The sequence below is a fragment of the Anolis carolinensis genome, unplaced genomic scaffold (genome assembly GCF_035594765.1).
Source record: "Anolis carolinensis isolate JA03-04 unplaced genomic scaffold, rAnoCar3.1.pri scaffold_9, whole genome shotgun sequence".
Classification (NCBI taxonomy): Eukaryota; Metazoa; Chordata; class Lepidosauria; order Squamata; family Dactyloidae; genus Anolis; species Anolis carolinensis.
Window position 1 is genome coordinate 4075236 of NW_026943820.1, and position 13289 is coordinate 4088524.

A 13289-nucleotide genomic window follows, 5' to 3' on the forward strand; every position below is an offset into this window, starting at 1 on the left:
AAGAAGGGACATTAGAGAAAGCAAATGCCTGCATGACATGTTTCCTGGGCTCAAGTTCTGTAAGAGGACATTTGATAGAACTGGTACAAGAATTAACATGTTCTGATGTTCACATCAGGGAGGTGCTGCAATCCCACTCTTTCCCAGCTCCAGTTTTATTGTGGAGTTTAATGAAGAGATGTTGCCACAACCTGGCTCTGAAAGCTTAAAAGTGTATCTCCAGCCCTTCTTTACCATTTTTTCAATGTTACAGTTGCTTTAAAATGCATCAAAACAGAGCACAATGGGCTGGGCCAGAGGGGAAGGATTTGGTAAAAAGGGACTTCTTTGTCAGAGGCTGGTATCTAAGGTAGGCCTGTACAGCCCGGGCTGTGGCACAGGCTGGTGAGCAGTCCACTGCAGGCAGCTGCAACAAATCACTCTGACCAAGAGGTCATGAGTTCGAGGCCAGCTCGGAGCTGCGTTTGTCTCTGTCTTTGTTCTATGTTAAGGCATTGAATGTTTGCCTTATATGTGTAATGTGATCCGCCCTGAGTCCCCTTCGGGGTGAGAAGGGAAGAATATAAATACTGCAAATAAATAAAGAAATACAGGCTACGCTCATAGAAGAACCTCAGATATTTAGGTAAAGAAGATACTATTTGGGCAACTTCCATTTTTAGCATGGGTAAATACCCTGTTTCCCTGAAAATAAGACATCCCCGAAAAATAAGCCCTAGCAGAAGTTTTGCTGAATTGCTAAATATAAGGCCTCCCCCGAAAGTAAGACCAAGCACGCCCACTGAACAGAACACCAGAGCTTGCAGGATTGGTAAATGTACATACCAGTTGTACATGGAAATAATGGTAATAACAAGAAATTCTTGATAGGATTCACACTTTGTCTGGTTATGCTGGTTTGTGATGACAACTACTGTACAGTATATAATAAATGTTCATTTTTTTGTTCAACAATAAATGTGAATTCTTCTTCATGGAAAAATAAGACATCCCCTGAAAATAAGACCTAGCACATCTTTGGGAGCAAAAAATAATATAAGACACCGTCTTATTTTCGGGGAAACACAGTAGTACCGAGAGTCTCTCATTCTGCCTTTCCTTTGCCAGTATTGTTTTCCTTGCCCTTCCTCAAGCATGGACTAGGAGGCGAAAACATATTTCTTTTATCCTTTCTCTTTTTTCTCCATTTGCTCTAAATCAGATGCAAAAGATCAATACGATGGATAGCTAATAAATTCATTCCCCCAGGCCTGCCGAGTGCATGGGGATCAATGCCTGCAATGCAGCAGTCGGCCTCCCATGAAATAACAAGCCCTATCTATGGCAGGCGAGCCAGGCAGCTGCGAGAAACGTAACCGGCAGGAGGCGCTGGAGGGCTACAAGGTGGACTGCTGCTGCTCAGGCATTCGGATCCTCCCCTTTGTAAGGAAAGCAGGACAAATCTTCAAACTATTTTGGTTGTTTGCAGGTGAGGGGAGGAAGCCAAACCACCAGTCTCAGGCACAAAGCTTCCACTGTAGGATTTATGCCCCACTGTAACCATAAGAATGACCAAAGCCACACTGCCTGGCCATAGGTTTTGGTGTCAGGTCACCCACTCCATCAGTCAATTAAATTAGGAGATATCGCATATACTCGAGTATAAGCCGACCCGAATATAAGCCGAGGAACCTAATTTTACCACAAAAAAACCCAGGAAAACATTGACTCCAGTATAAGCCGAGATACCAATAAAATTACATTAATCGAGGCATCAGTAGTTTCAATGTTTTTGAACCTTTACATCAAACTGTAATTTAAGATATGACTCTTCAACTCTGATTAAATCATTATTTTCATCTTTTTCAATGTAAATGTGCTTATGTATCCTTTTCATAATAATAGTGAAATAATAAATGTAATAATGATAATAATAAATGCAGTAAAATAGTAAATGTATTAATAATAATAATAAAAATAGAGTAAAATAAATGTAAAAGTAACAACAATAGAGTACAATAATAAATGTAACAATACCAATAGAGAAAAATAATAAATATGCCATATATACTTGAGTATAAGCCGACCTGATTATAAGCCCAACAGGACCTTCACCCAAGTATAAGCCGAGGAGGTTTTTTTCAGTCCTAAAAAGGGCTGAAAAACTAGGCTAATACTCAAGTATATACAGTATCTTTCTGTGTCTTTGCCTCTCCTTTGGAGAATGATTCCAGATAAAGGGAAAGGCAAAAAAATGACTCCGGTGTTGGAAACAGCAACCTTCCAAGCTTTTCACTGTTCATTTGTTTAGATACAGATATAGATAGATATATATTTGCTAACCTGTATTCTATGTGTATGTTGATTTGCTAGTTTGACTGTACCTCTTTGGTGTGGGAGGGGTTATAGGCATGTGATTGTACTGAGCATGTCCAGACCCAGGATTCCATTTTGTATTCAGTCTGTTTTACACCTCAGTGGAGGTGGATGTGTGATTATGGACTTCAATGTGTTAAGTCTGCTTTACACCCCAGTGGAGGTGGATGCATGTTGCTGTTTGGAGTTCAATAGAGAAGTGTGACGTATGAATTTCAGTGAGTACAACTATACTAAGACTATGGACTATTGATTAAGAATGATACCGTGTACTCAACACACAGAGAACTACATCCTATCTATAAGAACTTTAATAAGAAATGTGCTTGTATGGTGAATGAATACAAGATATTTGTGAGTAAACAAGATATGTTATTTTTCCAAGAAGACTTTGTTTTCATCTCTGAGTGAACATTTTAACTAAGAGGTTAACTAAGAGTGTATATCTTTTGGGCAACTGCAATTTCAATTTCAAAGAAACAACCATCCTCTGATAACCAAACATATTTTTGTAGCAGCATGTCTTTGTCCTTGGCAGTTCAAAGAAATGGTTCTTCAGTTTAACAGCTGAGTTACCTGTGTGCCATTACATGAATGCTTAAGAATATCCCTTGTTCAAAGTGTTGACTTCTAACAAGGTCATGCTTTTCTTGACTAGTTGCTTTCAAAAAGTGGTCTCCACATGTTCATAGAGATTCACATTTGCCAAACAGATATGACATCATTTTTACCTTTTCAATAAGGTTATGATTGACATTTATTTCCAAAGGGATATCTGCCCAGAGACTGGGTGCAGTTATTTCCAATATCCGGAGCTTCTATAATAAGATGGCTGACGCATGTAAGAGCACCCCTTTGAATGTGATTTTCCTGCTTCTTGGCAGGGGGTTGGACTGGATGGCCCATGAATGAGGTCTCTTTCAACTCTATGATTCTATGATCTCTGCAAGGAAGAACCCAAAGAGACATATGGCCGCCAGAACACAGGGCCCTGACCTGATTTTCCAAAGGCATGTTGTACACCTCTGAGTCCAGAAGCATGGTGCAGGCGCTGAAGGGCACGGCTTGGTTGGCTATTGTCCTGGCCGCCCGGCAGTGAACCCTCAGGATCTCCTGTTCGCAGGAAACAATCAGCTTCTCCTGCAAGGAGGATGGAAGGGAGGGAATTAGCAGGAAGCCAAGGGGCTGCCTTAAAGGCGTGTGTGTGGAGAGGTTGCGCCTGCAACAGTCCCTCAGACCCTGCATGCCCCTGCCCTTACCCGCTCAATGCTGTGCTGGAGCCGCAACTTGCCACGGACGGCTTCCTGCTGTTTGAAGAGCTCCTTGAGGGGCTCAGCCAAGGACGGAGGGGGAGCAATCTGAAAGACAGGCAGCAGAGCAGGACATTGTCACAAACATGGCTCTCTTCCACAGGTAAAGGTTCTCCACATGCTCAAGATCGAACCCTCTCTGTTCCCCAAACTTTTAGGTTTTCCTGGGACAGACTAAGCTCTTGCTTTACACCATCCTACTCAGAAAAGGGGATGGCTCCTTTTTTGGTCAGAGTTAAGGTCCCGTGCTTAAATGACCTGTGGATACGTCAGCCCAGGTTTCTTCCTAGACATATACATTAGTATATAGCAGAGCTTTCCAAAGTATTCGTATGTTAGCTGCAGTGTGTGTCACACGAACATACTCTTAAATCACAAACATCTTGGAAATGGTGGTCATTATCTTACATATGTTTAAGCAATATAATTTAAAGTTTTTTATGAGATATGTTGTGTCCTCATACATTTTGTTATCAGTTTATTTATACATACACATATCCCCGGTGGCGAAGTGCGTTAAAGCTCTGAGCTGGAGACCGAAAGGTCCCAGGTTCAAACCCCGGGAGCGGCGGGAGCAGCCGCTGTTAGCCCCAGCTCCTGCCAACCTAGCAGTTTGAAAACATGCCAATGTGAGTATATCAATAGGTACCGCTCCGGCAGGAAGGTAACGGCGTTCCATGCAGTCATGCCAGCCACATGACCTTGGAGGTGTCTACGGACAACACCAGCTCTTCGGCTTAGAAATGGAGATGAGCACCAACCCCCAGAGTCAGACATGACTGGACTTAATGTCAGGGGAAACCTTTACCTTTTATATCTTTTATACTGGGTTGGTTTAACCACCGGTTTGCTACTAAAACTGAACTACTGTATCACAAAAGGATGCCTGTCTAAAACCTGTGCCTCCAACATGAAATGTTTGAAAGCTCTAGTATATAGAGTACATTCTAAAACCACACGTGGATGTTATTTACTGGTATTCTCAAATACTTTTAATCTGTATTATATTTCATGTTCTGTAAGATACTTTGACTTCTAATAACCGCTATCTGCCCCAGGAATGCCAGGAAGGTAGAACTCTGTTGGTGACTTCTGGCAAAGGGTCACTACTCACCACCGGAATGTGCAGCTTGCTCAGTGGCTTGCCGTCCAGCAGGTAGGACCCCGTGTAGGTGACATACTCGGCATAACACTGGGGCGCCTGGGGAGTGATGTAGCAGAGAATTTTCCGCTTCTCCTCGATCTTCTTCCGGATCTGCAGGTACTCGAAGTAGGGGTTGGACCGATCGCTGTGATAGGGCTCGATGTCATCCAGCTTGATGGTGTCCACGATGGCGGCCAGCGTCTGCTGGATCATCTCCCGCGTCTGCTGGGTGGAGGTGTTGATCTGCTGCTGCAGCTGCTGGTTGGAGCGCTGGAAGCGGCGCTTGCGGGGGTGCTGGGCCTGGGGGTCCTCTTCCTCCGATATGCGCCCCTTCGCCCGTGTGGTGGGGGCCGAGGGCGGAGGTGCAGCAGGAGCCGAGTACTCCTTCTCAGAGGCGGCGGCATTCTGCTTGTTTTGGTTGGCGAGCATCTGGGCCCGGTTCCTGGTGATGCGTTGCGGGATCTCTTCTATTTTGGGGGGTTTTGGGCTCTCAGGCACCGGCTTGGGGGCAGGTGGTTCTGTGGTTTCCAACTGGACACTCACTTGCAGCACCTCCGGCTGGGAAGGAGGGGTCTTGACTGGAAGCACTTCTTGGGCATCATGGCTCTCTGTCTTGATGGTTTCTCTCAAACTAGGCTGGGAGTCACTTTCTGACACAAGGGCAGCCGGCGGGGTCTCTTCACAACTTGCTTCTGCCTTCTTGGTCTCCAATGGAGCAAGATCTGCTGGCGGTGCTTCCTGAATAATCCGGGGAGCTTCTGCCACTTCTACACTCTTCTGTTCAGGAGCAAGGGGTGCTTCTGACCCAACGTCTATCGAATCTGCCTCTTGCTCCTGCTCATCAGTGAGTGCTTCTGGCTCTGCAGCCTGGTTTGGAGTCAGCTCCTTTTGACTGTTTGCAGGCTCCAAAGACACCCCGACGTCTGCAAGAGAAGCACCACCAATTTCAGATGTGGTCACAAGGCCTCCTTCCACTGCTTCTGCTGCTTCAGCCTCCGGGATGTCTTTTGTCTGAAGTGGCAATTCTGGCAGAGAGAAAGGACCCAGATCCAAATCGTCTTCTGAGTTTGTGAAGGGATCCGACCACGTGACTGGCTCCTCTGGATTTTCTGGGGCGATGGTGCTGCTCTCCAAATAATGCTCCTTTTCCAGAGTATTCACCGCCTCCACCTGGGATTCTGCTGGCATGCTCGCCAGCTGCAACGGCGTGTCAGAGGCTTCTTCGGGGACAGACTTGTTGCTACTAAAGAAAGTGTCCAGCCTTACAGGGGACTCTGCGTAAGGAGCCTGCTGTTCTGCAGTTGGGACTTCTGCTGGAGCGGCTCCTTCAGCATTCTCCTTCACCTTCTCCGGCCCCGATTCAATTACGGAGATGGGATATGATACAGGGGAGCTGGGGTAGAGGGGATCTGCAGCAATGAAAGGCGCTGGTGTTGGATGCGTGGCCTCTGTAGAAAGAAAGGGTTTTGGGGAGTCAGGGACCAGTTGGGGAGACATCATGAGCAACTCGGATCCCACCGACCAGCTGACAGGAGGCTCTGAGAGGTTGCCTATCAAGCTGGGAGGCCCAGGAGGGTCCAAAGTCTGTTTTGAAGTATTTTCCCACTCCGTGCCATCCTGTCCTGGAATAACTGAGTCAAAGTCATTCTCCTCAATAGGTGGCAAAAAACTGGACTCGGAGGGCATGATGGAAGCGGTGGCCTGTTGTTCCTCCGTGGCGTCCAAAGGCAGGCCAAGGTCTGGCGGGAGAGCGCTTTCAACAGACGGGGCAAGCAGCTCATCCCTATGAGAAGGGGAGGATTTGGCTTGAAGTCCAGAAAATACACTTTCAGGGGAGTGGACCACACTGCCCACGGTCCCTGGCGTGCAATGCAATGCCTCAACTTTAGGAGATGGGATTCCATATTCTGGTGAGTAGTATTCTGGAGACAAACAGGGAAACTTTTCTATGGGAATGGAGGGGAGAGGGACTTTCTCCTCCATCAAGTGCTGAACTGGGGAGTCATAATTTGATGTGGCTGGGACGCTCTGTTGCCTGAAAAATTTGTCCCCGACGCTGAACTCCTCTTCCGGTGCTCTCCTAATATCCACAGACATTGAACGGTGGAGATTTGTGGAGGGAATGGTTCGAGTTGGGGTCTGGCTTGGGTTCTCAGAGAATCCACTGGGAGGATTGGAATATCTGTCAAAAAAGGAGGGAGAGCAAGCATTCATGGACATGGTGGAGATGGGTAGCGAGTGCTGGGAGTCGGCGCAGTCAAACATGAGGTCAGTGTAGTCTTCGTTGCTGCAGGAGGGAGTCCGTGGCGTCTGCATCACCTCCTCGTAACTCGGGCAAGAAACGACGGAGGCTGGGGTTGGGACGCCGGTCGGCCGGTTCTGATCCGGCCTTGGAGAAGCTGGTAAGATCTCCTTCAACTGGGGACCAGTAATCCAGTCCTTGGAATCCAACCCAACAGCCGGCTGGGGCTTGTTCTCAGGAGCCACAATTGGTGTCAAGGGACCTACATCTTTGACTTTCTTGTCCTTCAACTGAGCGTCGAGCGCAAGAGGCTTTTTTGCTATCGAATCCAGGCTCCTCTTGCGCATGTCCTCGTTGGTCTTGGCTTTGTCTTTCAGTTTGGGGTCCCCTGATCGATGCCGCATCTTCTCCATCTGCTTCATCCGCTCTTTGTGCCTCTTGTGGCGCTCTTCGATCTCAAGGTCTTTCTGGCTCAGCATCCTCTCAAAGCTGGTCATCATGAGGTCCCCGTCACCTAGAAGCTTCTCCCTGGGCCTGTCTTTCTTGCTGCTGTCTTTGGATAAGGTGATTTTATCATTCCCGTTGCTCATTTTAACACAGTCCATTTTGTCCTTGTCTTGGTTTTCCTTGAGCCGGTCCTTCGCTTTAAGATCGTTGAATTTGGGCAGCTCCTCTTTAAACTTGTCCTTCGCAGAGATCACTTGAGAGGCGTCTTTGTCTTTGCTAGACTTCTGTTCCTCCTTGTGGTGCCTGAAGAAGCCATCGGCATGTTTGTCCTTGTGCTTCTCCCGATCTTCTTTCCACTTCTCTTTGTGCCTCTCCCTCTTTTTCTTCTCTTTGGTTGTGCTGGCTGCATTGGAGCTGTAGCTTCTCTCCTTTTCTGCCTTCTTTGGAAGTTCTCTTTCCGAGTCGTTCTTGTCCTTTTTCTCAGAGAACAAGTACTCTGTGTTTTTATCCAGTTCCTCTTCGACCTCGGCCTTTGTGCCGAAGGAGATGCCAAAGCCTTCTCCATCGGCAGCAAAGTCCTTCTCGTACTGAGTGGAATCCTTCCTGCTGCCGGAGTCTTTAAACTCATCCGCTTTCTCTTTTTTATCTGCTTTTTCTTTCTTTGCTTTCTCCTTTTCATGGCTTTTCTTTGAGGAGGACGAAGAATGCCTGTGCCGCTCCTTTTCCTTGAGCTTATCCGGCAGGCACGGCAAAGAAGGCAGGGACTCCTTGAATTTCTCCTCGGAAGCATCTGCCAGGGAAAGGTTGGAAGACTCAAAGAGACCCGTGAGCACTGGCTCCTGCCCTCGGTCTGTGAAGCTGTCAGAGGAAATCTCGCTGATTTTATCATTGGAATCATCTCTGCACTCGTTGAGGGCCTCCTCCTCCAGTTTCTCCAGCATGCTCTTCTCAGACTCTCCGCCTTTTGAAGACCGCTTTTCCCTGGTATACTCCTTCTCCAGCTTGTCCTTATGCCTGCTCTTAACCTTCTCTTCCCCCGAGTGCTTCTTCTCTACTTTTTCGGGAAGCTTTTGCTTGGTCTTCCGCTCTTGGGCAGAGTCTACCGAGGCTCGCTCTTTCCTGTCTTTGTACTTCTCTGCCGAGTCTTTCTCCTTCTTCTCTTTGTGTTTTTCCAAGGAGCTTTTCTCTTTCTTCTCCTTCCCACTCTCAGAGAGCCCCTTGTCCTTCCTCTTCTCTTTGGTGTCTTTGTCCTTCTGCTTCTCGGCAGAATGGGGCCTATCCGAAGAGTGCTTCCGGTGCTTGTCGGGGACATAAAGGTCTCTCTCGGCTGCCAGGCCATCCTCCTTGTCTTGCGTTTCGCTCCCGATGCCCTCTCCGAATTTGAACCCGCCCAGGCTGTACTCGTCCTTCTCATCCTCGCTTTCGTCAGTGAAGATGTCCAGGATGTTATACCAGGTCCTCTCTCGGCTCTTTTTCTCCTCCCTCCTTTCATGGAAGTCATCTCTATCCCCAGAAAAGTTCTTCTCCTTCTTCTCTTTCGTTTGGTCAGAGGAAGCCTTCCGCTCTTTATGAGGCTCTTTGTATTTCTCCTTTGTATCTTTCTTCTCCTTGAAACCTTTATCTGACTCTTTGTCCTTCTGGTTTTTTTCGGACACAGCCTTCTCGTTTCTCTCTTTGTCCTCTGCTTTGGATTTCTCCTTGTACTTTTCCGTTTTTAATTTTTCTTTCTTCTCCTTCTCTGATGTATCCTTCTTCTCTTTTCCTGAATGATGCCTTTCCCAGGTCTCTACAGTTTTCCCACTAAATTCAGGATCAGGTTTTTCTTTGAAGAACGATTCATAGCCGTAGTCTTTAAATTCATCCCTGTAGGACTCCTCTTGCTTAATTTTAATGTCTTTTCTGTCTTTGGAACCATCAGACGTATCTCTTCTCTCCCTGGTAATTTCGCTGGATTCCTTTTCCTTCCTCTCTTTAAAGTTTTCGGCTGAATCTTTCCTTTTCTTTTCCGGCAAATAACTGGAAATATTTTTATGCTTCTCAGTTTGGTCCTTTTTCTTGTCAGAGTTCCGTTCTGTGTATTCTCTGTCTTTCTTCTTAGGGAAAGCATCTTTTTCGCCCCGCTTCTCATTGTACTCTCTCTTGTCTTTTGCTTTGCTTTCCCGCTTCTTGTCTTTTATCTCCTCCTTCACTGTTTCGATGATAAGTTTTGCCACAGTGTCGTTTTTCATTTCCCTGTAATCCGTCACTGGTGAATCCCAGCTATCTTCCCCTTTGAAATCAAAGGAAGAATCAGATGACAAATCGGAGAACCACCGATCTTGCTGGTCATCCGAGAGGCTGAATTTTGTGTCTTCGTTCTCCAAAAACTGATTTTTATTACTGAACTCTTCAAAGCTGGACTCTTCTCTGAAGCCTTTGTCTTTTTTGCCTTTCTCCTTCTCCTCTTTTGAGGCTCTCTCCTTCTCTGGTTTGGCTGGTTTCTCCTCCTTTGCTTCATTTTTCTTTTCGGTCTTAAATTGCTTGTCCTTGGATTTTTTCTTCCGCTCCTCTTTATGTATTCGAGGCTTCTCCTCTTTAGGAGACTTCTCCTTGACGGGTTTCTCTTTTTCCAATCTGCTGGCCTTTTCTTCTCTGAAAGATTTACTGCCATCTTTACTCGCCTCCTTGGTTTTCTTCAAGGACTTCTCCTCTTTGGAGTTTTTCCCAGCATCTTCTTTGAAAAGCCACTCCTTCTCCTCTGATTTAGTCTTCAGAAATTTGTCTTCCTTCTTGAAGTGCTCTCTCTCGTGCTTTAGCACTTTGAGCTTGTTCTCAACAACGGGGCTTTCGGTCTCGACAATCAAAGCCTTCTCAGGCTTCAGCTTAGAGTCCTCATATTCAAAAGAAAAGGCTTTGATGATTTTAATGTCTTGAGCGGCAGGACACTGGCCTCGCTCCTTGTTTTTGTGTTTGTGTTTCGTTTTATGCTTTTTTACAACCTTCCCCTCCTTGTCCAGCTTTGGGATGGCTCCCTCAACATTGGCGTGGAAGGAATTCTTCTTCTCCACCACAACGACAGCTGCCGCAGCTCCATGCGGCGTCCGTTTCTTGGGCTCCTGCTTCTTCCGCACAGGCTTTAAGGACTCCAGACTTGAGTCCTCGGAGGTGTAGTCCGACTCGCTGGTCAGCCTCGTCCTCGTCGAGTCGGACAAGGAGCTGACGTCTGACCAGGCCGGGGAAGAGACAGTTTTCCAATTGTCCGTCCTCCAGTGCTTGGAGTGCTGGTCGGCCAGGGCCGCTACTGCGTTATGCTTCTGCGACCCCAGGCTCCCATGGGAAGAGGCCGAAGAGGCCGAAAGGGAATTAAACAAAGAGGAGGACTCTTTCAAAACTATCCTCGAGTCCTTTACACAGGCAGCACTTTGTACAGAGTCTCTGTCCTCCTCCTCGGTTTCCAGGTTCTCACTCTCCGACTCGGAGGTGCAGAACTTGTCATTTTTTTTGCCAAACCGAACCTCTTTGCCCTTGGCCTCCTTCTTGCGCTTCTTCTTCACCTTATTTTTCTCCTTCTGCTGCTTGGCGTTGGATGGTTCTCGAGCCTTGTTGGGGGCCGGGATGGAATGGGCGGTCAGACGCAGCTTTTCCCCGCCCCCAACAGTGACGCTGCTGTCCTCATCCGACGTGTCCGAAAGGATCCGATGGGCCGCTTTCTTTGGTGTGATTGTGCTGTTTTTAGTATAGGTTTTTACCTCCATCTTGGGGATGGAAATAAAACTGTTAGCTTTAGTCTCTTTCCTGTAGTCCTTTTTCAGCAGGTGTTTGTCGTCGACCGGCGGGACCCTGTCCTGCTCATCGTCCTCGTCGAACTCGTATTCGTCCTTGACTGGCGTTGTGATGGCTTTGGGGGGCTCCTGATTCTTGGCCTTGTGTTTCAGGCCTTTCTCAAACTCAGAGTCTGTGTTATTGCCATCAATGGAGCTGGAGGGTGCAAACGACGGGGCGTCTTCTTCTTCAGAGCTCTCTGGGGAAACAAGAGCAGAAAGGAAAGGTGAGCTACGCAGCAATTTTCACCCTGAGCTAGCTTTGATTCACCACAGAAACCTGCTCACAATACCTGAGTGGATAATCTATCTTCCATGTGCAAAGCATAGCTGTGGCTGCTCTACCTACACGGCGCTCTGAGAGGTCCTCTGGGGCAAAAGGCCAAAGCCGCGCGGGGAGCCAATGGCGGGGATCCGTTGGGAGCATCTGGGCAGAAAGGGTGCAAATCCAATAAGAGCGGTTGCTGTACAAAATGTCTGCTTGCCTCAAAGGGGACTGGGTCCAGACGTTGCAGCACAGCCAGGCATCTGCAGCAGTGCCAATCTATTATTAGACAAACAGCGTATCTGTTCCCCTTGCGTTAAGTGGGTAGAGAGAGACACACGCACACACAGCCTACGCAAGCAGGCAAGGCTCCAGCCCTTGTGCACCTTGAGAGCGCCACTGGAAGATATGTTTCACAATAGTAACACTTGGAAATCTATGGGCTGTTCAAAAGGGCTTCAGTGTGCACTCAGTAAACTGCTATAATATTCCTGGAGGTACACTCTGGATCCCTCTATTACACCTTAAGGGCTAAAATTAGGAGAAAAAACATCTGTGCAAGGGTGCACTTGTGCAAGCACTGCACAAGTGAAACGTGGATGAGTCTGGCTTCCAGATTCACCATTCTCTCCAAGGGAGATCCGCAGTCACTTCACTGTTCATTTGCTACTCTACAGCAGCCTCCAGATTTCTCCTTCCGTTTCTTTCTTTTGTATGACTATTATTAAATTCCTGGGCAGTATGAGATCGCTCTTCCTTTTACAATCAGCATGGGAATGGAAGTGGCAAAGACATCTACACAGTGGCACCACCTACAAATCAGTTTTCAATCTTTCCTTCTGCATTTGTTGCAGACTGACATAAAAGATGCTGACTTCGAAAGAGGGCACCAAATGGCTGTGACAGGAAACTGAGAAAGTACTTCTTGACTGGCATTTTATGGGCAGAGAACAACATAACAATGCAGTACAGACATACTAAATGCAGTACATCTTAATGCTATAGGTCCTCCCAACATCTCAGATGAAACTAATGTTACCCCTGAACAGCGCACAGTTTAGGAAGAGATACAGAAAGCCCAAAATATAAAACAACTTCTCTTTTTACACTTGTTCTGTTATCAAAGGGACCGTATCTCTAGCATGGGGAAGGGAGCGGGTGACAGCTCAGGACCACAGATAAATTCTGGCAAAGTGTGCAGCAGACATTAGGTCCTTCTCAGGAGCCAGGCAAAGTGGAGAGTTTTCTATTAATCTGGAATGCTTCTTGTAGCCTTCAAAGCTGTGCTGAAAGGCCTCTTGCGCTCATGCAAATAGCAAGGCAAAACTGCAAGCCTCATCAGGGACCAGGTCATTAGTTTAGACTTCCATTGATTTGCTGTGACTTGCTGGATTCATCCCAACAGCAAGCCTTTGTACACTGTGGAATGTTTGTTTGTACTACTAGCCCTCTACAACACATCGTTCTGCTCCTCCCTGACGCTCACCTGTGGAACTCTCTTCACTGGAGGGATACGTGGCCTTCCCCAGGAGCAGGTTCACCATTGTGGGGGAATTGGCGACTTTTAGCGGTGTCTCTCCCCTCCTGTTGAGCTGGTGAGGATTTCCTCCATAATGTAACAACAGCTTCACCACCTAAGCGAAAACGACAGGTCTCAGTAAGCAGCAACAATCAGGTGCTTTTTCTAGTACTAGACAGGGGAGGAAAATGTTCCAAAAGATTCAAG

General features: G+C 47.1%; 1 protein-coding gene across 8 annotated transcripts in view; it reads right to left on the reverse strand.

The window, feature by feature from the left end:
- ankrd11 (ankyrin repeat domain containing 11) overlaps positions 1-13289 on the reverse strand; it is a 142237-nt gene that overhangs the window by 3826 nt on the left and 125122 nt on the right. For all 8 annotated transcript variants that reach the window (XM_008120648.3, XM_003227439.4, XM_008120645.3 and 5 more), the window contains 4 exons: positions 13050-13197; positions 4780-11498; positions 3615-3713; positions 3352-3495 (listed from right to left, as the gene is read on the reverse strand). In XM_008120648.3, coding sequence (XP_008118855.2) covers positions 3352-3495; positions 3615-3713; positions 4780-11498; positions 13050-13197 — 7110 coding nt within the window. The remainder of the gene's footprint in view (positions 1-3351; positions 3496-3614; positions 3714-4779; positions 11499-13049; positions 13198-13289) is intronic.